General features: G+C 40.4%; 1 protein-coding gene across 2 annotated transcripts; it reads left to right on the forward strand.

Moving 5' to 3' along the window:
* Positions 1-190: 190 nt before the first annotated feature.
* On the forward strand, positions 191-10820 carry prc1a (protein regulator of cytokinesis 1a). Of its 2 annotated transcripts, XM_034307719.2 has the most exons (15): positions 191-348; positions 2321-2453; positions 3617-3739; positions 3839-4072; positions 4506-4676; positions 4924-5073; positions 5370-5517; positions 6817-6953; positions 7088-7183; positions 7305-7451; positions 8166-8276; positions 8418-8516; positions 9098-9262; positions 9512-9549; positions 10252-10820. In XM_034307719.2, the coding sequence occupies exons 1-15, from the start codon at positions 338-340 to the stop codon at positions 10298-10300; spliced, it is 1812 nt and encodes a 603-aa protein (XP_034163610.1). In that variant the 5' UTR covers positions 191-337; the 3' UTR covers positions 10301-10820. The 2 variants fall into 2 exon arrangements, with proteins under 2 accessions (XP_034163610.1, XP_034163611.1); XM_034307720.2 differs by lacking the exon at positions 9512-9549.
* Positions 10821-14976: the final 4156 nt, after the last annotated feature.

Raw genomic sequence — 14976 nt, forward strand, 5'->3', positions numbered from 1 at the left:
TTCAGCGTTAATAATCACTTTGATTAAAGTACATGAACTGATTAATCACACAGATCACACAGGATTCCTTCGTGTAAACGCACGTCACCTCCTTCAGCCAATCAGATCGCTGGGATTTAGTTTCGATGACGTATTCGCCGGTTCAGCCAATCAGCTTCGAGGACGCGGGATTTGAATCGCTCAGGGAACGGTTTCAGCCTAAAGTCGGGGTTTATACCGAACGCAGTACTGCAGAGATTAGCTGAAGCTAAAGTGGGGAATTTAGTGATTGTTTTTGTTTTGTTTCTTTCTTTTTTTTTTGGTTTATGGTGAAAATAGATTCTGGTCGAGCTCCACGATGAGGAAGAGGTAACAAGATAATAATTTCGTGTTAAATGCTGCTTTAGTGGTGTAATGTTAGATATTTGTTCATGTGTGTAGTTAGCAAGCTGAGTATTATTCATACTGTTTATGGAAAATAGTTTAATATAGTCATGTATTCTAATAAGTGCATTTACTCTAGCTTTATTACAGTTAATTAGCTGGTTATTTATGTTAGCTATGCAGCTAATTAATGCAAAAAAAAGAATGCTGGTTATTTATGGTAGCTAAGTAGCTAATTAATGTAAAGTTGGCCTCTCCTAATAGTTGTATGATGTTTTCTTTTAGAAATGTCAGAATTATGGATATTAATAAGCCAATAAGCTAATAATGTTCTTGTGTTTCTTTCCCTAAACTCTTCCACATGATTGTACATGATGTCTTTGTGTACTGTAGCTTTAAAGGTGCAACAGTCGTTTTTTTTAATTACTTACTTGTACAAATAATCTGGGAGATATTTTAGAACATGATAAAATACAATGGATTAAGTCTTGGCCTTGGCAGAAGTTTATAAAGTCGCTGAGAAAAGCTGTTTGAAAATTGACTTCCGGTCCGGAAGCTTGTTTGTGTTTGGATGCACCTCCTGTCAATCACTTTACACACACACACACACACACACACACACACACACACACACACACACACACACACACACACACACACTATGAGCCACCTCATGCTGTGTTCATGGTGCCTAGTTAGTAAGTGATAATTTGTGAGTTGTAATAATATCATTTCCCACCTCAGGAAAAACATGGACGCCTCTACAAAAGTGTCTTTTTACTGTTACTCTGTCAGAGAACGTAAAGCTCATAACCAGCGACTTTAACTGCACTTTTACAGTTACAGGCCTGAGCGGCTGCTGCTGCTGTTCCACTGCAGTGAACCTCAAACCTTCATGCAACATTATGGACTGAAACTGCAGCACACGGCATTAGTAACAAGCTAGCCATGTGTTATAAGAGTGATATCTCTAATGTTGATGATTATCTTCTCAAACCAGTGATTAATATAGTCAGTGTTACAGATTTAACCGAGTGCTGTATCTGTATATGAACCGCTCTAAAGCCAATCCTGCTATAAACTCAGTAAAAGTAGAGAAGAGGGACTTTACGCTGTTCACAGTGAGAGCGGCCATGTTGATCTGACGTCACTCCGTAAACAGGGAAGGAGCCGGTAGCTGAGAAGACTGCTCCAAGCTGACGAGTTGAAATTTCAAGCTGAGGGACGTGTTTCTGTTTGTTTGGTTTATTTTTTAAAACCGGTTGTAGGCGGTTTTAAAAATAAGCTGTCGCCTCACCTCGAACTGAACATAGCACAAGATCCTGAGGGTGGAGCTCTGTGAACGTGGATGAGAACAGGGGAGTGAGCTCAAGGAGTTAAAAAAAATAATAATAATAATTCACATATCGAACCCACCGAAATGTTAGAGACCTAATCTTTGGGCAGAGGCTGCTAATCTTACCTAATGCACCTTTAAGCGTTACCTTCACCAGCATGACAATGCCCCTGTGCACAAAGCGAGCTCCATGAAGACATGGTGTGTGAAGGTTGGAGTGGAAGAACTCGAGTGTCCTGCACAGAGCCCTGACCTCAACCCCACTGAACACCTTTGGGATGAACTGGAACACCGACTGAACCCCAGACCTCCTCACCAACATCAGCGCCTGATCTCACTAATGCTCTTGTAGCTGAATGAACACAAATCCCCACAGCCACGCTCCAACATCTAGTGGAAAGCTTCCCAGAAGAGTGGAGCTTATTAAATTTGAATAGGATGTTCAACAAACACATGAGTGTTATGGTCAGGTGTCCACAAACCTTTGGCCATATAGTGTAACTCCGCAACACTGCTGCAGACTCTATCAGCCCGTCATCTCTCTCATGTCGTCTCTCGGTAAGCGAATTATTACTGAAAAAAAAGGCAACTTAATTGAAGTGTGTGTGTGTGTTTTGTCAGTGAGTTGCATGCCGCCGAGTCGGTGGCGTGTCTGAATAAAGCCCTGAGTCGCCTCAAGGACATCTGGGAGGAGATCGGCATACCAGAGGACCAGAGAATGCAGCGCACTGAAGCGGTCAAAATGCACATCAAGGTGATTTACTCGTACACAGCTCTCTCAATCCCACCATTTACAGAACTGTATAGCAGAAGCGCAGACACACAGTGTCATAAACACAACACACTCACTCGGGTCATCTGCACTTTAATGTGCTCATCTCAAAAGCTCACACTTTTATCCAAATCGACTTATAACTTATAACGAGACAGAATACACCTGAGAAATTGAGCGTTAAAAAGACTTGCTCAAGTTTGCTGGGATTTGAACTCATACCCTGATGATCAGGATCCCAAAGTACATTTCCAGAGTAGCATCTGTCACTTGAGAAGGCAACTCAGAAATCTACAACTTTTTAAAAAAGAAGCGTCATGGACGCTATAGTGAAAAATGTCCTAGCGGTTACAAAACATGAATGCTAAATAAACCTGAAAATGTTATACATTAAATCTCCTTGTAGAAAACGTCATTTATTAATTTTAAGATTATGTGAAGGACCTTCTGCACACATTTCTGTGAAGGAGAAGTTGCTATAGAAGAGACAACAAGCTGCAATGTCAGCTGCTGTTATAGAAAATTAACCAACATCCCCCTCTACATAAACCACGGGTTTTTAATCATGTGTCTGTAGTAACTAATATGGGAACCTGTATGGCGTATAAACAGATTTTTAGAAAGTGTCTATATGTTTAGGGTTTCTGGGTTTACGGTGTTTATTTAACATTTCTGGAAGGAGTCTACTGGGTCTGAGCTCTGTAACTCTCAGAGGTAGCTTTAAATGTTCTGAAAGTCTTCCAGACAAAGGGCTTTGGTGTTTTTAACTAACATGACATGCTTTTTTTTTGTTTTGTTTTGTTTTTTTTTGTTTTGTTTTGTTTTTTTTTTTGGTCAAATAAACTTCGAAAGTTAAAAAGAGTCTAGTGACGGAACGAATGTTATATCTGCTGTAATGTAAGCTGACTTCCACCATAGTGACAGACTGTGTGCTTTAATTTGAATAGCAGCTCACACATGCAGATATAGTGTTAAGGCTATGGTTAATTTAAATAAATAAATAAATAAGGGGCCATTATAGATGTTCACAATGTGTATTAACCACTGCAATGACAAAAGAAGTACCTTGACTTACAATTACTACTAGCCTTTTTTTAAATTTTATTATTATTTTTTTTTTATTTAAATGCGTCTTTATCTTCCAGAACCTTCTGGACATGATGATAGCGGAGGAGGAAGGGCTGAAAAAGAGGTTGCTGAACAGCATCGAGTCATGTCGAAAGGAGCTGGGTGGTTTGTGTGAGGAGCTTCAACTCCCTCCGTTTGAGGTAATTTCAGTACCAACCTGTAGAATGACGTGTGTTCTCGGTACTCACGGTACAAAGCAGTACATCTTCTGTATGTTCATCCTCTGCTGTTGTAATCAGGAGGACGATGGCCTGAGCATGCTGCAGCTGGAGAAGGAGATTCGCACACGACTGAAGGTGATGCTGAAGCAGAAGAACCAGCGCGTGAGTGAGCTGAAGAGTCTGATACAGCAGGACCGCGAGCTGTGCGATATCCTGTGTGATAACCCACACTGCATCGATCCCGACTGCGTTCCCTCTGCCCAGCAGCTGCAGAACTACCGCCAGCACATCGCCAGCCGCAACCAGGAGAAGGTAACGCTCCACATATTCAAATATTGTTACTAAGAACTGCTTTTGACTGCTTTTGTGCTTCCACACATTTCCACGCTTCTACCATTTCATTGCCCCTGGTCTGTTTTCACTCATGGATGTGGTGGAGCAGAAACAACAGATCACCTGTATCTGTACACTTAAAGCTCATGTACATGTAGGTTTGCCTGATAGAGTGGCTAATAAGTGTAGTGTATTGCTTTAAATTAGTATTTTAACATGTTCAACAAAAATATTTTTAGAGAACATTGCATTGACTTGAGAACACTCATCTCATATGCTGTTTAAGCTCATGGGGTCACTAACTGTTGTGCTTTATGTTACTAAAAGTACACATTTTAAAATATTTTTGAAAAGAATGTCAGTGATTTTTAAGGTCTTGAATCGTCACACTGACTCAAGGTTGTTCATTTAGGAGCGTCGTTATTCCGAGTTCGTGTCCATCAAGCGCCAGATCATCGTGTTTATGGAGGATCTTGAGCAGATGCCCGACACTAGCTTTGAGAGAGATGTGGTGTGTGAGGAAGAGGAGGCATTCTGCCTCTCGAGAGAAAACATCACTGCCCTGAATGTACTACTGAGCCAGGTAAATGCACACACACACACACACCTTCTCTCCTTCGCTCTATTAAAACCACTCGCGCTACTACTTCTGTTTTGTTAATGAATGTCTCCAACACACTTCTTCGCACCTCTTTATCAGTCTGATTAATGCACGAGAAGCACACGGACAAAACACTAAACAGATTGCTTTTGAGAGTGTGTGATTTTTGTTCTCTATGCCAAAGCTGGAGCTGAGCTCTGTTCCTAACTGTGCCGTGTTGGGGTTTCAGCTGGAGAATCGGAAAGCAGAGATTGAAGTGGCGTGTGTGTCCTACCGTAGCCGTATCGCGGAGCTGTGGGAGAGACTGCAGATCCCCCAAGAAGAGAGAGACTCCATTGCTGAACACATGCAGTGCAGCAAAAAGAGGAACATGGATGCTGTGAGTGAAACGGGGGTGTATGTAAAAATCATACACACTACCTTGCAAGGTTACATGACACAGAGAAAAATAATCGTACACCTTTTCACGACCTGTATGTAAGTGTATCTGATAAAATAGCCACCCAGGGCAGTTACACGGTACGTGTACGTAATAAACTGTCGACTAATCTATAGACTGCTGTGATCATCAGTTGTAGAATATACTGTATATGTAATGTAATCGTTGTATACACACTCCCTTCCATTCACCACGCTTTACGTTTTACCTGTGTCTGTGTCCTTTTCCTCCTCCAGCTGCACGCTGAGATGGAGTGCCTGGAGGAGCTGAAGATGAAGAACATCCAGAGTGTGATTGAGTCAATCAGAGCAGAAATCGAAATCCTCTGGGAGAAATGCTTTTACAGCCTGGACCAGAGACACGCCTTTGCTGCATATTACTCTGGTATACCAACTTTCACTGCTATATCATAACGCCACATTATAGACTGTTCAGGGGTTTGCATTTTCCTCCTCATGCTTCGGGGGTTTCCTCCGGGTGCTCCGGTTTCCTCTCGCAGTCCAAAGGCATGTGTTATAGGCTGATCGGCATCTCTAAATTGTCTATTGGCACCCCATCCAGAGCGTCCCCTGCCTTGTGCCCCGAGTCTCCTGGGATAGGCTCCAGGCTTCCCCCGACCCTGTATAGGATAAGCGGTACGGAATTTGGATAGATGGATGGATAGACTTTTCCGACATCTTCCACAGTCTACTCATAATCTCGATATTCTGTTTTAAAAATTACTACAATACTCAAAGTTGATTCCTCAGCTCAGTCAAAATGACCATTAGGTCCACTGTGGTGTTCCATCCACCTCTCCTACCATGAAAGAATTATGGGATTACCTTTGCTGAGAAGAGCACACATGTATGATGGTGCTTTCCGAATGTCACGCAGGAGCAGTGGCATCTTTCAGTTTCAGTATTTTTGGTATTTTGCGTTTCAGCAGCTGCGTCAAACCCTTAGATGTGATTTTTAGAAATTCTGTTATTAGATATGCTGAAAGGTAAACCTGCCACACTTTGAGGGTGCAAATGGATTATGGATACAAAGATTATATTGATTAAATTAAAGGTGTTTATTATCCCCAACTTTTACCTGAGGAAGTAAAATGCTCTAATGTGTTGGTGTTGTACAAACAGGATAGATGCACGCAGTAGCCATGACTGCAAAATGGAAGAAAGTGAGTGTAGTGTTTTATAGTTAGTTTTAGGGCTGCATGATATTGAAGAAAAATGCTCTAAGTGTGTAAAATCAACTTTATTTATTTATATACTGTATATATTATGTATTTAAAAACTGAAAGTGACATAACCAGCATACATGTTTCATGGTCTTTTGAGGAGAAGAATCACAATGACAATCATTGTTATCTCAAGCCCTTGTGATTTGCGTATCACGATATTTACATTTGCCCTTGTTATTTCAGATGTTGGATTTTTTCCCCTCAGTAGTGCACATGAAGGAAGAGCAAGTTGTGTGTTTGTTTGTTTTTTTTTTTTTTGTTTTTTTTTTTAAATAAACACTAAAATCCTTCAAGTTTCAGGAGAATGCTAGCCATTTGTGTTATTCACTTATTATATATATATATAATTAGTCTATATATGTGTGTGTGCGTGTGTCACTAATTTTAAAAGTTGTTGCATTTTTGTAGGTCTTGATGTTAAAACATTTTAGTTACTTTAATTTTTTTGTTTATTTAAGATAATTTCACTGAGGAGCTACTGACTCTGCATGAGCAAGAAGAGCAGAGGCTAAAGCAGCATTACGAGCAGCACAGAGAGCTTTATAATGGCGTGACTAGCTGGCAGAGTAACTGGACACTCTTCCAGGAACTGGAGGTAAGATCTGGCACTCTTCTACTAGCATTCGTTCCCCTGTGTGTCTGTCCCACACCCCTCACTGTTATTAGGTCAGTAATGTAAAGTGATGACATCTGGGAGTTTTTTTTTTTTTTTTGTCCCTTTGTCTTCAGAAAAAGGCCACAGATCCGTCTCGCTTTCACAACAGAGGAGGCAACCTGCTACGGGAGGAGAAGCAAAGAGCAGAGCTTCAGAAGAGTCTGCCGAAGGTCAGCTCCTGGCCCCCTGCTCCATTTCCTTGCTCCTGCACATGCTCACACAGTTTAGTATTCCACTGTGTTCGTTTTAACGTTTAAGCTTGCAGTGTTTGATGAAGCGTAATGTTTGCAGCTGGAGAAAAGTCTGAAGATCCAGATCGAGCAGTGGGAGGCGGAGCACGCCACAGAGTTCCGGGTCAACGGGCAGCACTTCATGCAGTACGTGGAGGAGCAGTGGAACCTTCACCAACTGGAGAAAGAGAAGGAGAAACTCGAGAGGGTAATTACTGGTTGTAAATAAAATGTTCGTTACTGCATGGGAAGGGTGAGAAATTCCAGATTTAGGTTTTCTAACTCTTTGTGCTCTGAGGTTTTGGCTGATGATCAGTGCGTGGGCCGACTCTCAGTCTCCTGTTGGTCAGTTCTGCACAGACGCGCTAACCTTCATGCATTTTGCATATGAGTTATCACTCAAAATGCTTCAAGCCTTTTTTTTTTTTTTTTTTTTCCCCCCTCTGCCCCCCGCCCGGTGCTTTTATCTATATTCAAACAGTTTGAGCAGCAGATCAATAGTGAAAAATGTCAACCATGTAGGAATATTTCAACGTTTCTATAAGGGATATTATACATAAAAAGGACTAAAGAAAATGTTTCTATATATATTTGGGTTTTTATTTTTTAATTTTTTTAACTATTTGTTTCCCAGCAGTATTATGCTTTATTCCTCTTTGGAGTGGCAGGTCTGCATGCTTAAAGTCATAGGTGTAATGACTTGTGCTAGAAAATGGCTTCTGAGAATTGTCCAGAATGAATGAATGAGAGTAACAGAGATAAGCACTATGTTTGTCCATCAGCTTGAAAACATGCATAATATGTGAAGAAAATAAATGATAATGATATTAAATGATATTTTTAATCTCGGCACGTAATTTTGACTATTTCGAAGTTTCCACCTCGAGGAAAATGTAGTCAGTCTTTTTCTGCATGTTTTCAGCAAATGAAAAAGAGCAAGCAGACAGAAGAGGACATGCTGTATGGTACAGCACTCAAAACACCCACCAAGAGGAGACTAGGAGGAGCGCCCACACCTGGAAAATCTCGCAAGGTAACGCTCCATATATGTGTGTGTGTGTGTGTGTGTGTGTGTGTGTGTGTACGTGACTGAGCTTTCTTTCCTGTTTTCAACACGACAAACCAGAGCTTTCATTTCCAGAGCACTGAATTCTCCCTGCATTCTGTCTCTTAGCTGAATTCTACCTCCAGTATCGCTAGCTCTACACCCAACACCACCTTGCGCTCCATCTGCCACTCTCCATCCATGAGACCACCTCTCTCTGCCAGCAAGGTGAGTCACTCGTCACTTAGCCACGGCCCCTGACACTGTTATGTCTTTTGCGTTGCTTGTTATTTCAGCCACCACTTTTCAAAAAATGACTGGAAACCACTTGCTTTATAAGCCATGTGTCAAACAGTCATGCTTTTGAAATTTGAAGTTTACTGGGTGGAGCAGCATCAAGTAGTAAAATTTTAAATTCACATTTAACAGACTTTCTCAGTTCTTACTTTTAAAAACAAGATGATTTTATTTAATCTTTATCAACGTGTTAGCAAATGACTGGAAGTATGTCACATTTTTTGCTTTTAAGAGGTCATTGCCTTATATAATTCTATTTATATATATTTATAATATTTTTTTTACTTGCATGGACATTTTGAAGAATGATTTTTTTTTTTTTTTTTTACATTGTTAATCTGCAGTGTCTCTAAACATCCTGATGAACCAAAAAAGAACCGTTTTAACCAGACCCTTAAATTTAATGGGAATTTTTCCACTTTTTCAGACCACCTTGTCTGTTGAGGTTGATTAATGCATTTCATACATTTCTCTAACATTCCCTTCTCCTAATATCTCCTCGTCTATCCCAGATTGGTTCAGGTTTGCGTTCGTCCACTCGTACTCGAACCCCCCGCGGCCTGGAGAGGAATAAGGAAAACCTTTCTCAGCTGAGTGGAGCGCTGCGCACCATGACCTCCAGCCCGTACCGAAACTGTTCCATCAACTCTGTCGCCAGCTCCTACTCCGAGTTTGCGGTAATTTCCTCATCTTTTACTGTCCGCAGCACTCAGTCCAGTTACACAGAGAAGTTTAGAAGGGGAACATGATATAACACAGATAATTAAGCTAAATGTGACTGAGGTTGAGCCTGTGCTCGTTATTGGTGAGAGCACTGGACTTGTAAAGCTGATGTGTATAAGCTTTCCAGGGAGCTAGTCCCGCACCCGTGCTCAGGTACTTACCAGTCCCATTGTCATCCTGTCTAACTCTGCATTCTGTTCTAGAGGGATTATGTCAACATTGAATCCACAACCATCTCCAGGTCTGTATGATTTTCACCCTGGCCTGTATTAACACCCACCCTCATGTTCCTCTTTTAACCTGACTAATGACCAACGTGTCCTCACACAGCACGTACGCATGTGTGGGGGGGTTGGATTGGGTTGGGTTGGGATTTGCTCCCTGCTCTAATTCCTCCTGTTTAACTGGACTTTGTGCTGCTTGCTCTGCCAGACTGATGGCGTGAATCTCACTGCTGTCCACACTCACCCCTCTGCTCTACTGCACATTCACTCACCGCACATGTTCCCAGCTCTGGTCCTGGAGTACCCCTTCTTCTGCACGGGAAAAAACTCTACAGTGTGTAGGACAGTGTGTTCTCCAGGACCAGAATTGCAAACCTGTGGCTCTCAGGAAAGGACAAATCAATAAGTGTGTGTGTGTGTGTGTGTGAGAGAGAGAGAGAAGGGGAGATATTTGCGCTCTCTTGATACTGATAGAAGTTCTAGACGAACTAGCACGTATTTGGTGACCATTTCTCCAACACATTTTAGTAAACAGAGCGACATGATAGTTTCTTTTTAGAGACTACACATTATTCCAATCAGGTATGCATAGTCAATGATTTCAATGCACTACATTTCAGTTGCTTTAGAGAACAAATGGTACAGCTAAGAGAAAATGCAGGTGCAGTATGAAAACTGGCAGAGTTTGTAATCATGATGTTGGTTTGATTATCTTCCAGCGAGAACTCTCACAAGCTTCAAAGTCCAGCTGCAAGGCTGGAGTTCTGAACTCCACAATCACACGCTAAGTGCTGATATCATGGAACCATGGCACTCACTCCAACCTGCTCAACCACACCATTTCTGTAGATGAAGAGAGACATTTTAAGAGATTGCTGAATGTAAATTACCTGCAAAAGATATGTGGAACCTGTGTAAATATTTTTTTTCTTCTGTTTTAATGGTTTTCTTCTTCTTTCATCTTCTTCTTCTTGCTTTTTTTTAACATGCGTCTTAGTTCCGAACAAATCAGTTCTACATGCAGATTTACATGGACATCAGGTCATGATCAAGAGTTTTTATAAAAACTGCAATAAACTCCTCTTATCTTATTTTTAACCAGTCATTTGGGCTTGTACAGTATCTTATAGTTTTGGAAGTACATATGTGATGTATTAGGATAATCTATTCTGTCTGTATTTAATTTTTTTTCTACTACATACCTAACACTAGTCCTTCATTCCTGAAATGTTTCAGTTTGCTTGCAAACACTAAGGGCATCCTGTAAAAATAAATGTCTTCATTCAGACATAGGTTTGGAACTTCTTTATTCCATGATTGGTTCAAAAATGACTCAAGGCCGAGCTTCCCAAAGTTTCTAGCAGAGAATCACATTCACTGTGAGCATAACTTTTAGCACTGATAAATGGATTTATGATTGATGTACAAGGGGAAAATAAGTATGTATAATGACTGGATAGTAAAATACTGAGGGCTGGATATGCAGTCTATTAATATATTCTTTTATACATTCTTTATTAGGAACATCTGTACACCTGCATATTCATGCACTTATCTGATCAGCCTGTGGCAGCACCGTGCAAAAAAATCATGCAGATACAGGTCAAGAGCTTCAGTTAATGTTCACATCAAACACATCACATCACATCAATATTTCAGAAACAGCTGATCTCTTAGGAATTTCACACACAACAAACAAAAAACATTGACTGAGCGACAGTTCTGTGAAGGGGAAACACTTTGTTGATAAGAGAGGTCAGAGGAAAATGACTTGATTGGTTCAAGCTCTCCAAAAGGATGGGCTACAACAACAGAAGACCACATTGGGTTCCACTCCTGTCAGCCAAGAACAGGAATCCGAGGCCATCATGGGCACAGACTCGTTGAACCAGGACAGCTGAAGATTAAAAAATAAATCACGTGGTCTTTTTCCAGTCTTCAACTGTCCGGTTTAGGTGGGTCTGATGTGGTCTTCTGCTGTTGTAGCTCATCCACCTCTAGATTTGACGTGTTGTGCATTCTGAGATGCTTTTCTGCTCACCACAGTTGTAAAAATTGCTTATTTGAGTTCCTATAGACTTCCTGTCAGCTCAGACCAGTCTGCTCATTCTCCTCTGATCTCTCACATCAACGAGGTGATTCAGCCTGCAGACTTTCTGCACACAGGGTGTTTTTTTTGTTTTGTTTTGTTTTTTGCACCATTCTGTGTAAACTCTAGAGACTCTTTTGTGAAAATCCCAGGAGATCAGCAGTTTCTGAAATATTCAAATGAGCCCATCTGGCACCAACAACCATGACACGGTTGAAGTCACAAAGATCACACTTTTACTTCATTCTGATGTTTGATGTGAACATTAGCTGGAGCTCTTGACCTATATCTGCATGTTTTTATGCATTTTGCTGCTGCCACATGATTGGCTGCTTAGATAACTGCATGAGTGTACAGAGTGTATTATGTTCCTAATAAAGTGGACAGTGAGTGTATATTAGTATTTTCAGGGGAAAAAAAAAAAAAGGTGGCTTAGACTAATATTCAGAAGTGCTGTAGTAATACTTTGCCTGAATACTTTGCCTTCATCACTAAATAATTTGAGCTGTCTGGGTTTCCAAATTAGATTCGATAAATGAGTAGCATCACCGCCTCAAACATCTCAAACACATGCCAGTGGGTGGTCTGGCTAAGTGTGTGAATGTGTATGCATGGTGCTCTGCAACGGACTGGCATCTGATCCATGGTGTATTCCCAGCTCACACCCAGTGCTCCTGGGATCGGCTCCGGATCCACCATAACCCTGAGCTAAAGAAAGACTGGAACCCAATTTCCCACCACCACCACCTCATTTCACAGGATTTCCATGATTACTACTGATCTCACCTGGATACTGTCGACTTGTACCTAAGAACTGCTGCTGTAATCATAGTCCTATGTCCTGCTTTTAAAACACTCAGTACTGTTTGGTTTTATAGTATTCAGTTGTAGACGTGTAAGGATTTATAATCCCACTCTCACTGTCAAAAGAGTTTCTCTTTTAAGCCTGATTACTCTCAAGGTATCTTCCACATGTCATCATAGTTTTTCCTTGCCACTGTCTCCTCTGGACTGCTCATTATGGATCTAAATCAATATCCGGATTTGTGTAAAGCTGCTGCTACTACTACAGTGTCTATTGTTAAAGGTGATACATATAAATAAAATTGAATTGGACTGAAAAAATTTGAACCACTGCACAAACAAGCAGAGGAGCTGGCACTATCAAAAAGCAGTAGGTATCATTTAACTGATGGCATCAGAGCTAACCACCTCCCAGGACATGGGAGTCTACATAAATGATAGGTATACTCTATAATAAAAATTTAACGTCTACAGTGGATATAAAAAGTCAGAAATATTTTAGGAAAAAATAAAAAAAATTACAATAAGCAGGTTGCATAAGTGTGCATCCCCTTTTATAAATGGGGATGTGGCTTTGTTCAGAATGAACCAATCACATTCAATCTCACGTTCAAAAGTAATTATCCTACAGCTGTCATCAATGAAATTATTCTGATTAACCCCAAATAAAGATCAGCTGTTTCTGTAGGATTTTCTTCACATCTTTTTGGTTTCATCCAACTCTTGGAGCCATGGTCCACAAAGAGCTTACAAAGCATCCATGATATCTCACTTTTTCAAAAGGAATCGATCAGTAGAGGGGTATAAAACAATTTCCAAAACATTAGATGTACCATGAACCATAGTGACATTACAAAGAACAGGACGTCCCTCCAAAATTTACAAAAGGATAAGACAAAAGCTTACCAGGGAGGCTGCCAAGAGACCTACAGCAACATTAAAGGAGCTACAGGAATATCTGACAAGTACTGATTACTCTCTGCATGTGACAACAATCTCTCCTTTTCTTCACATGTCTGGGCTTCACAAAAAACATCCAAACTCAACTAAATCACCCTAAACCATGTGGCAAAATGTGTTATGGTCTGATGAGACCAATTCCAAATGGTATAATAATTCCAAAAGGTATGTTTGGTGCAAAGAAAAGCACATCACCGAAAGAACACCATCCCCACGGTGAAGCATGGTGGTGGCAGCGTCATACTTTACAGCTGCTTTTCTTCAACCAGAACTGGGGCTTTTATCAAGGTGGAGCGAATGATGAATAGCTACAAGTATCAGTTGATTTTAGTGCAAAACATTCAGGTGTCTGTTAGTAAGCTAAAGATGAAAAGAAATTTCACCTTTCTGCATGGCAATGACCCAAAGCATACATCCAAATCAACAAAGGAATGACTTAACTAGAGCTCTGACCTGAATCCAGCTAAAGATCTGTGGGGTGACCTGAAGCGGCTGTGCACAGGAGATGCTCTTACAAGTTGATGGATCAATTTGATGAATGTTTTTGCCAGAAAGAGTGGGAAAATATTGCCAAGTTAAGATGTGCCACACTGATAGACTCTTACCCAAAAAAGACTGAGTGGTGTAATAAAATCAAAAGGTGCTTCAACAGTGTATTAGTTTAAGGGTGTGCACACTTACTCAGCTAGGTTATTGTAAGTTTTTTATGCTTCCTATTTTTTCCTAAAATGTTTCTGATTGTTTTTCACTTCATTTTTATACATTATAATTTCACTTTAAGGGTGGAAAAGGTTCTGACATGATTTATCTTGGTTTAATTTTTTTTCATCACAAAAACCTGCCATTTTTTAGAGGGTTGTGTACAGTAGACTTCATATCCACTGTTTGTTGAGCTGAAGAGGTGCAGAGTTTAGAACAGCAGATGGCTGCCTGTAAAATTACTGGAACACTTTCATCTTCCAACTAGGCAAAATCTAACCCCCATCCTTCCAACGTGACTAACAAACTGCCTGCCACATCAGACACTCCCACATTTGTATGTTTGTTTTTGTCTGATCTTAGCCAATGGCTTTAAATAGCCCACATCCGCAATTATGCATTTTCTTTGCAGGATGAATATGAGGAGTCTGTTAAGAGCTTAAGAGAGGAAAGAATTTACTGTAGACTATCTGAACCTCAAGTTAAACCTCTTCCTATCTGTCTATGAATGAGTTATATGATGTATACCCGAAAAATAAAATATTCAAGTCTCCAGATGGAATGATTTAATCTTCTAATGAGGTTAGCAATGGAATTATTTGACCAGGTAGGTGTGCCTAAAGGTGAATGACCTTAGCTTACTGTTAATGTTGAAAAAGGAAATAAAGCAAGTCTTTATCTCAAAAATATCTTGAAACAAGAAGGGTTTTTTTTTATCGTAACAACTTCATTTGAAAAATATTTATTGTACATGGCATCTATGATAACTCATAACCACATACCCATGCACCCATAAACACATCTCTTCATTAACAAGCAAACACTTTTGCTAACAAAACAAGGGCATTAAAAATAATTTTAACAAGGCAGTTGTGGGGGCTCATGGGTATGC

Source organism: Pangasianodon hypophthalmus, chromosome 9 (assembly GCF_027358585.1).
Source record: "Pangasianodon hypophthalmus isolate fPanHyp1 chromosome 9, fPanHyp1.pri, whole genome shotgun sequence".
NCBI classification, from domain to species: Eukaryota; Metazoa; Chordata; class Actinopteri; order Siluriformes; family Pangasiidae; genus Pangasianodon; species Pangasianodon hypophthalmus.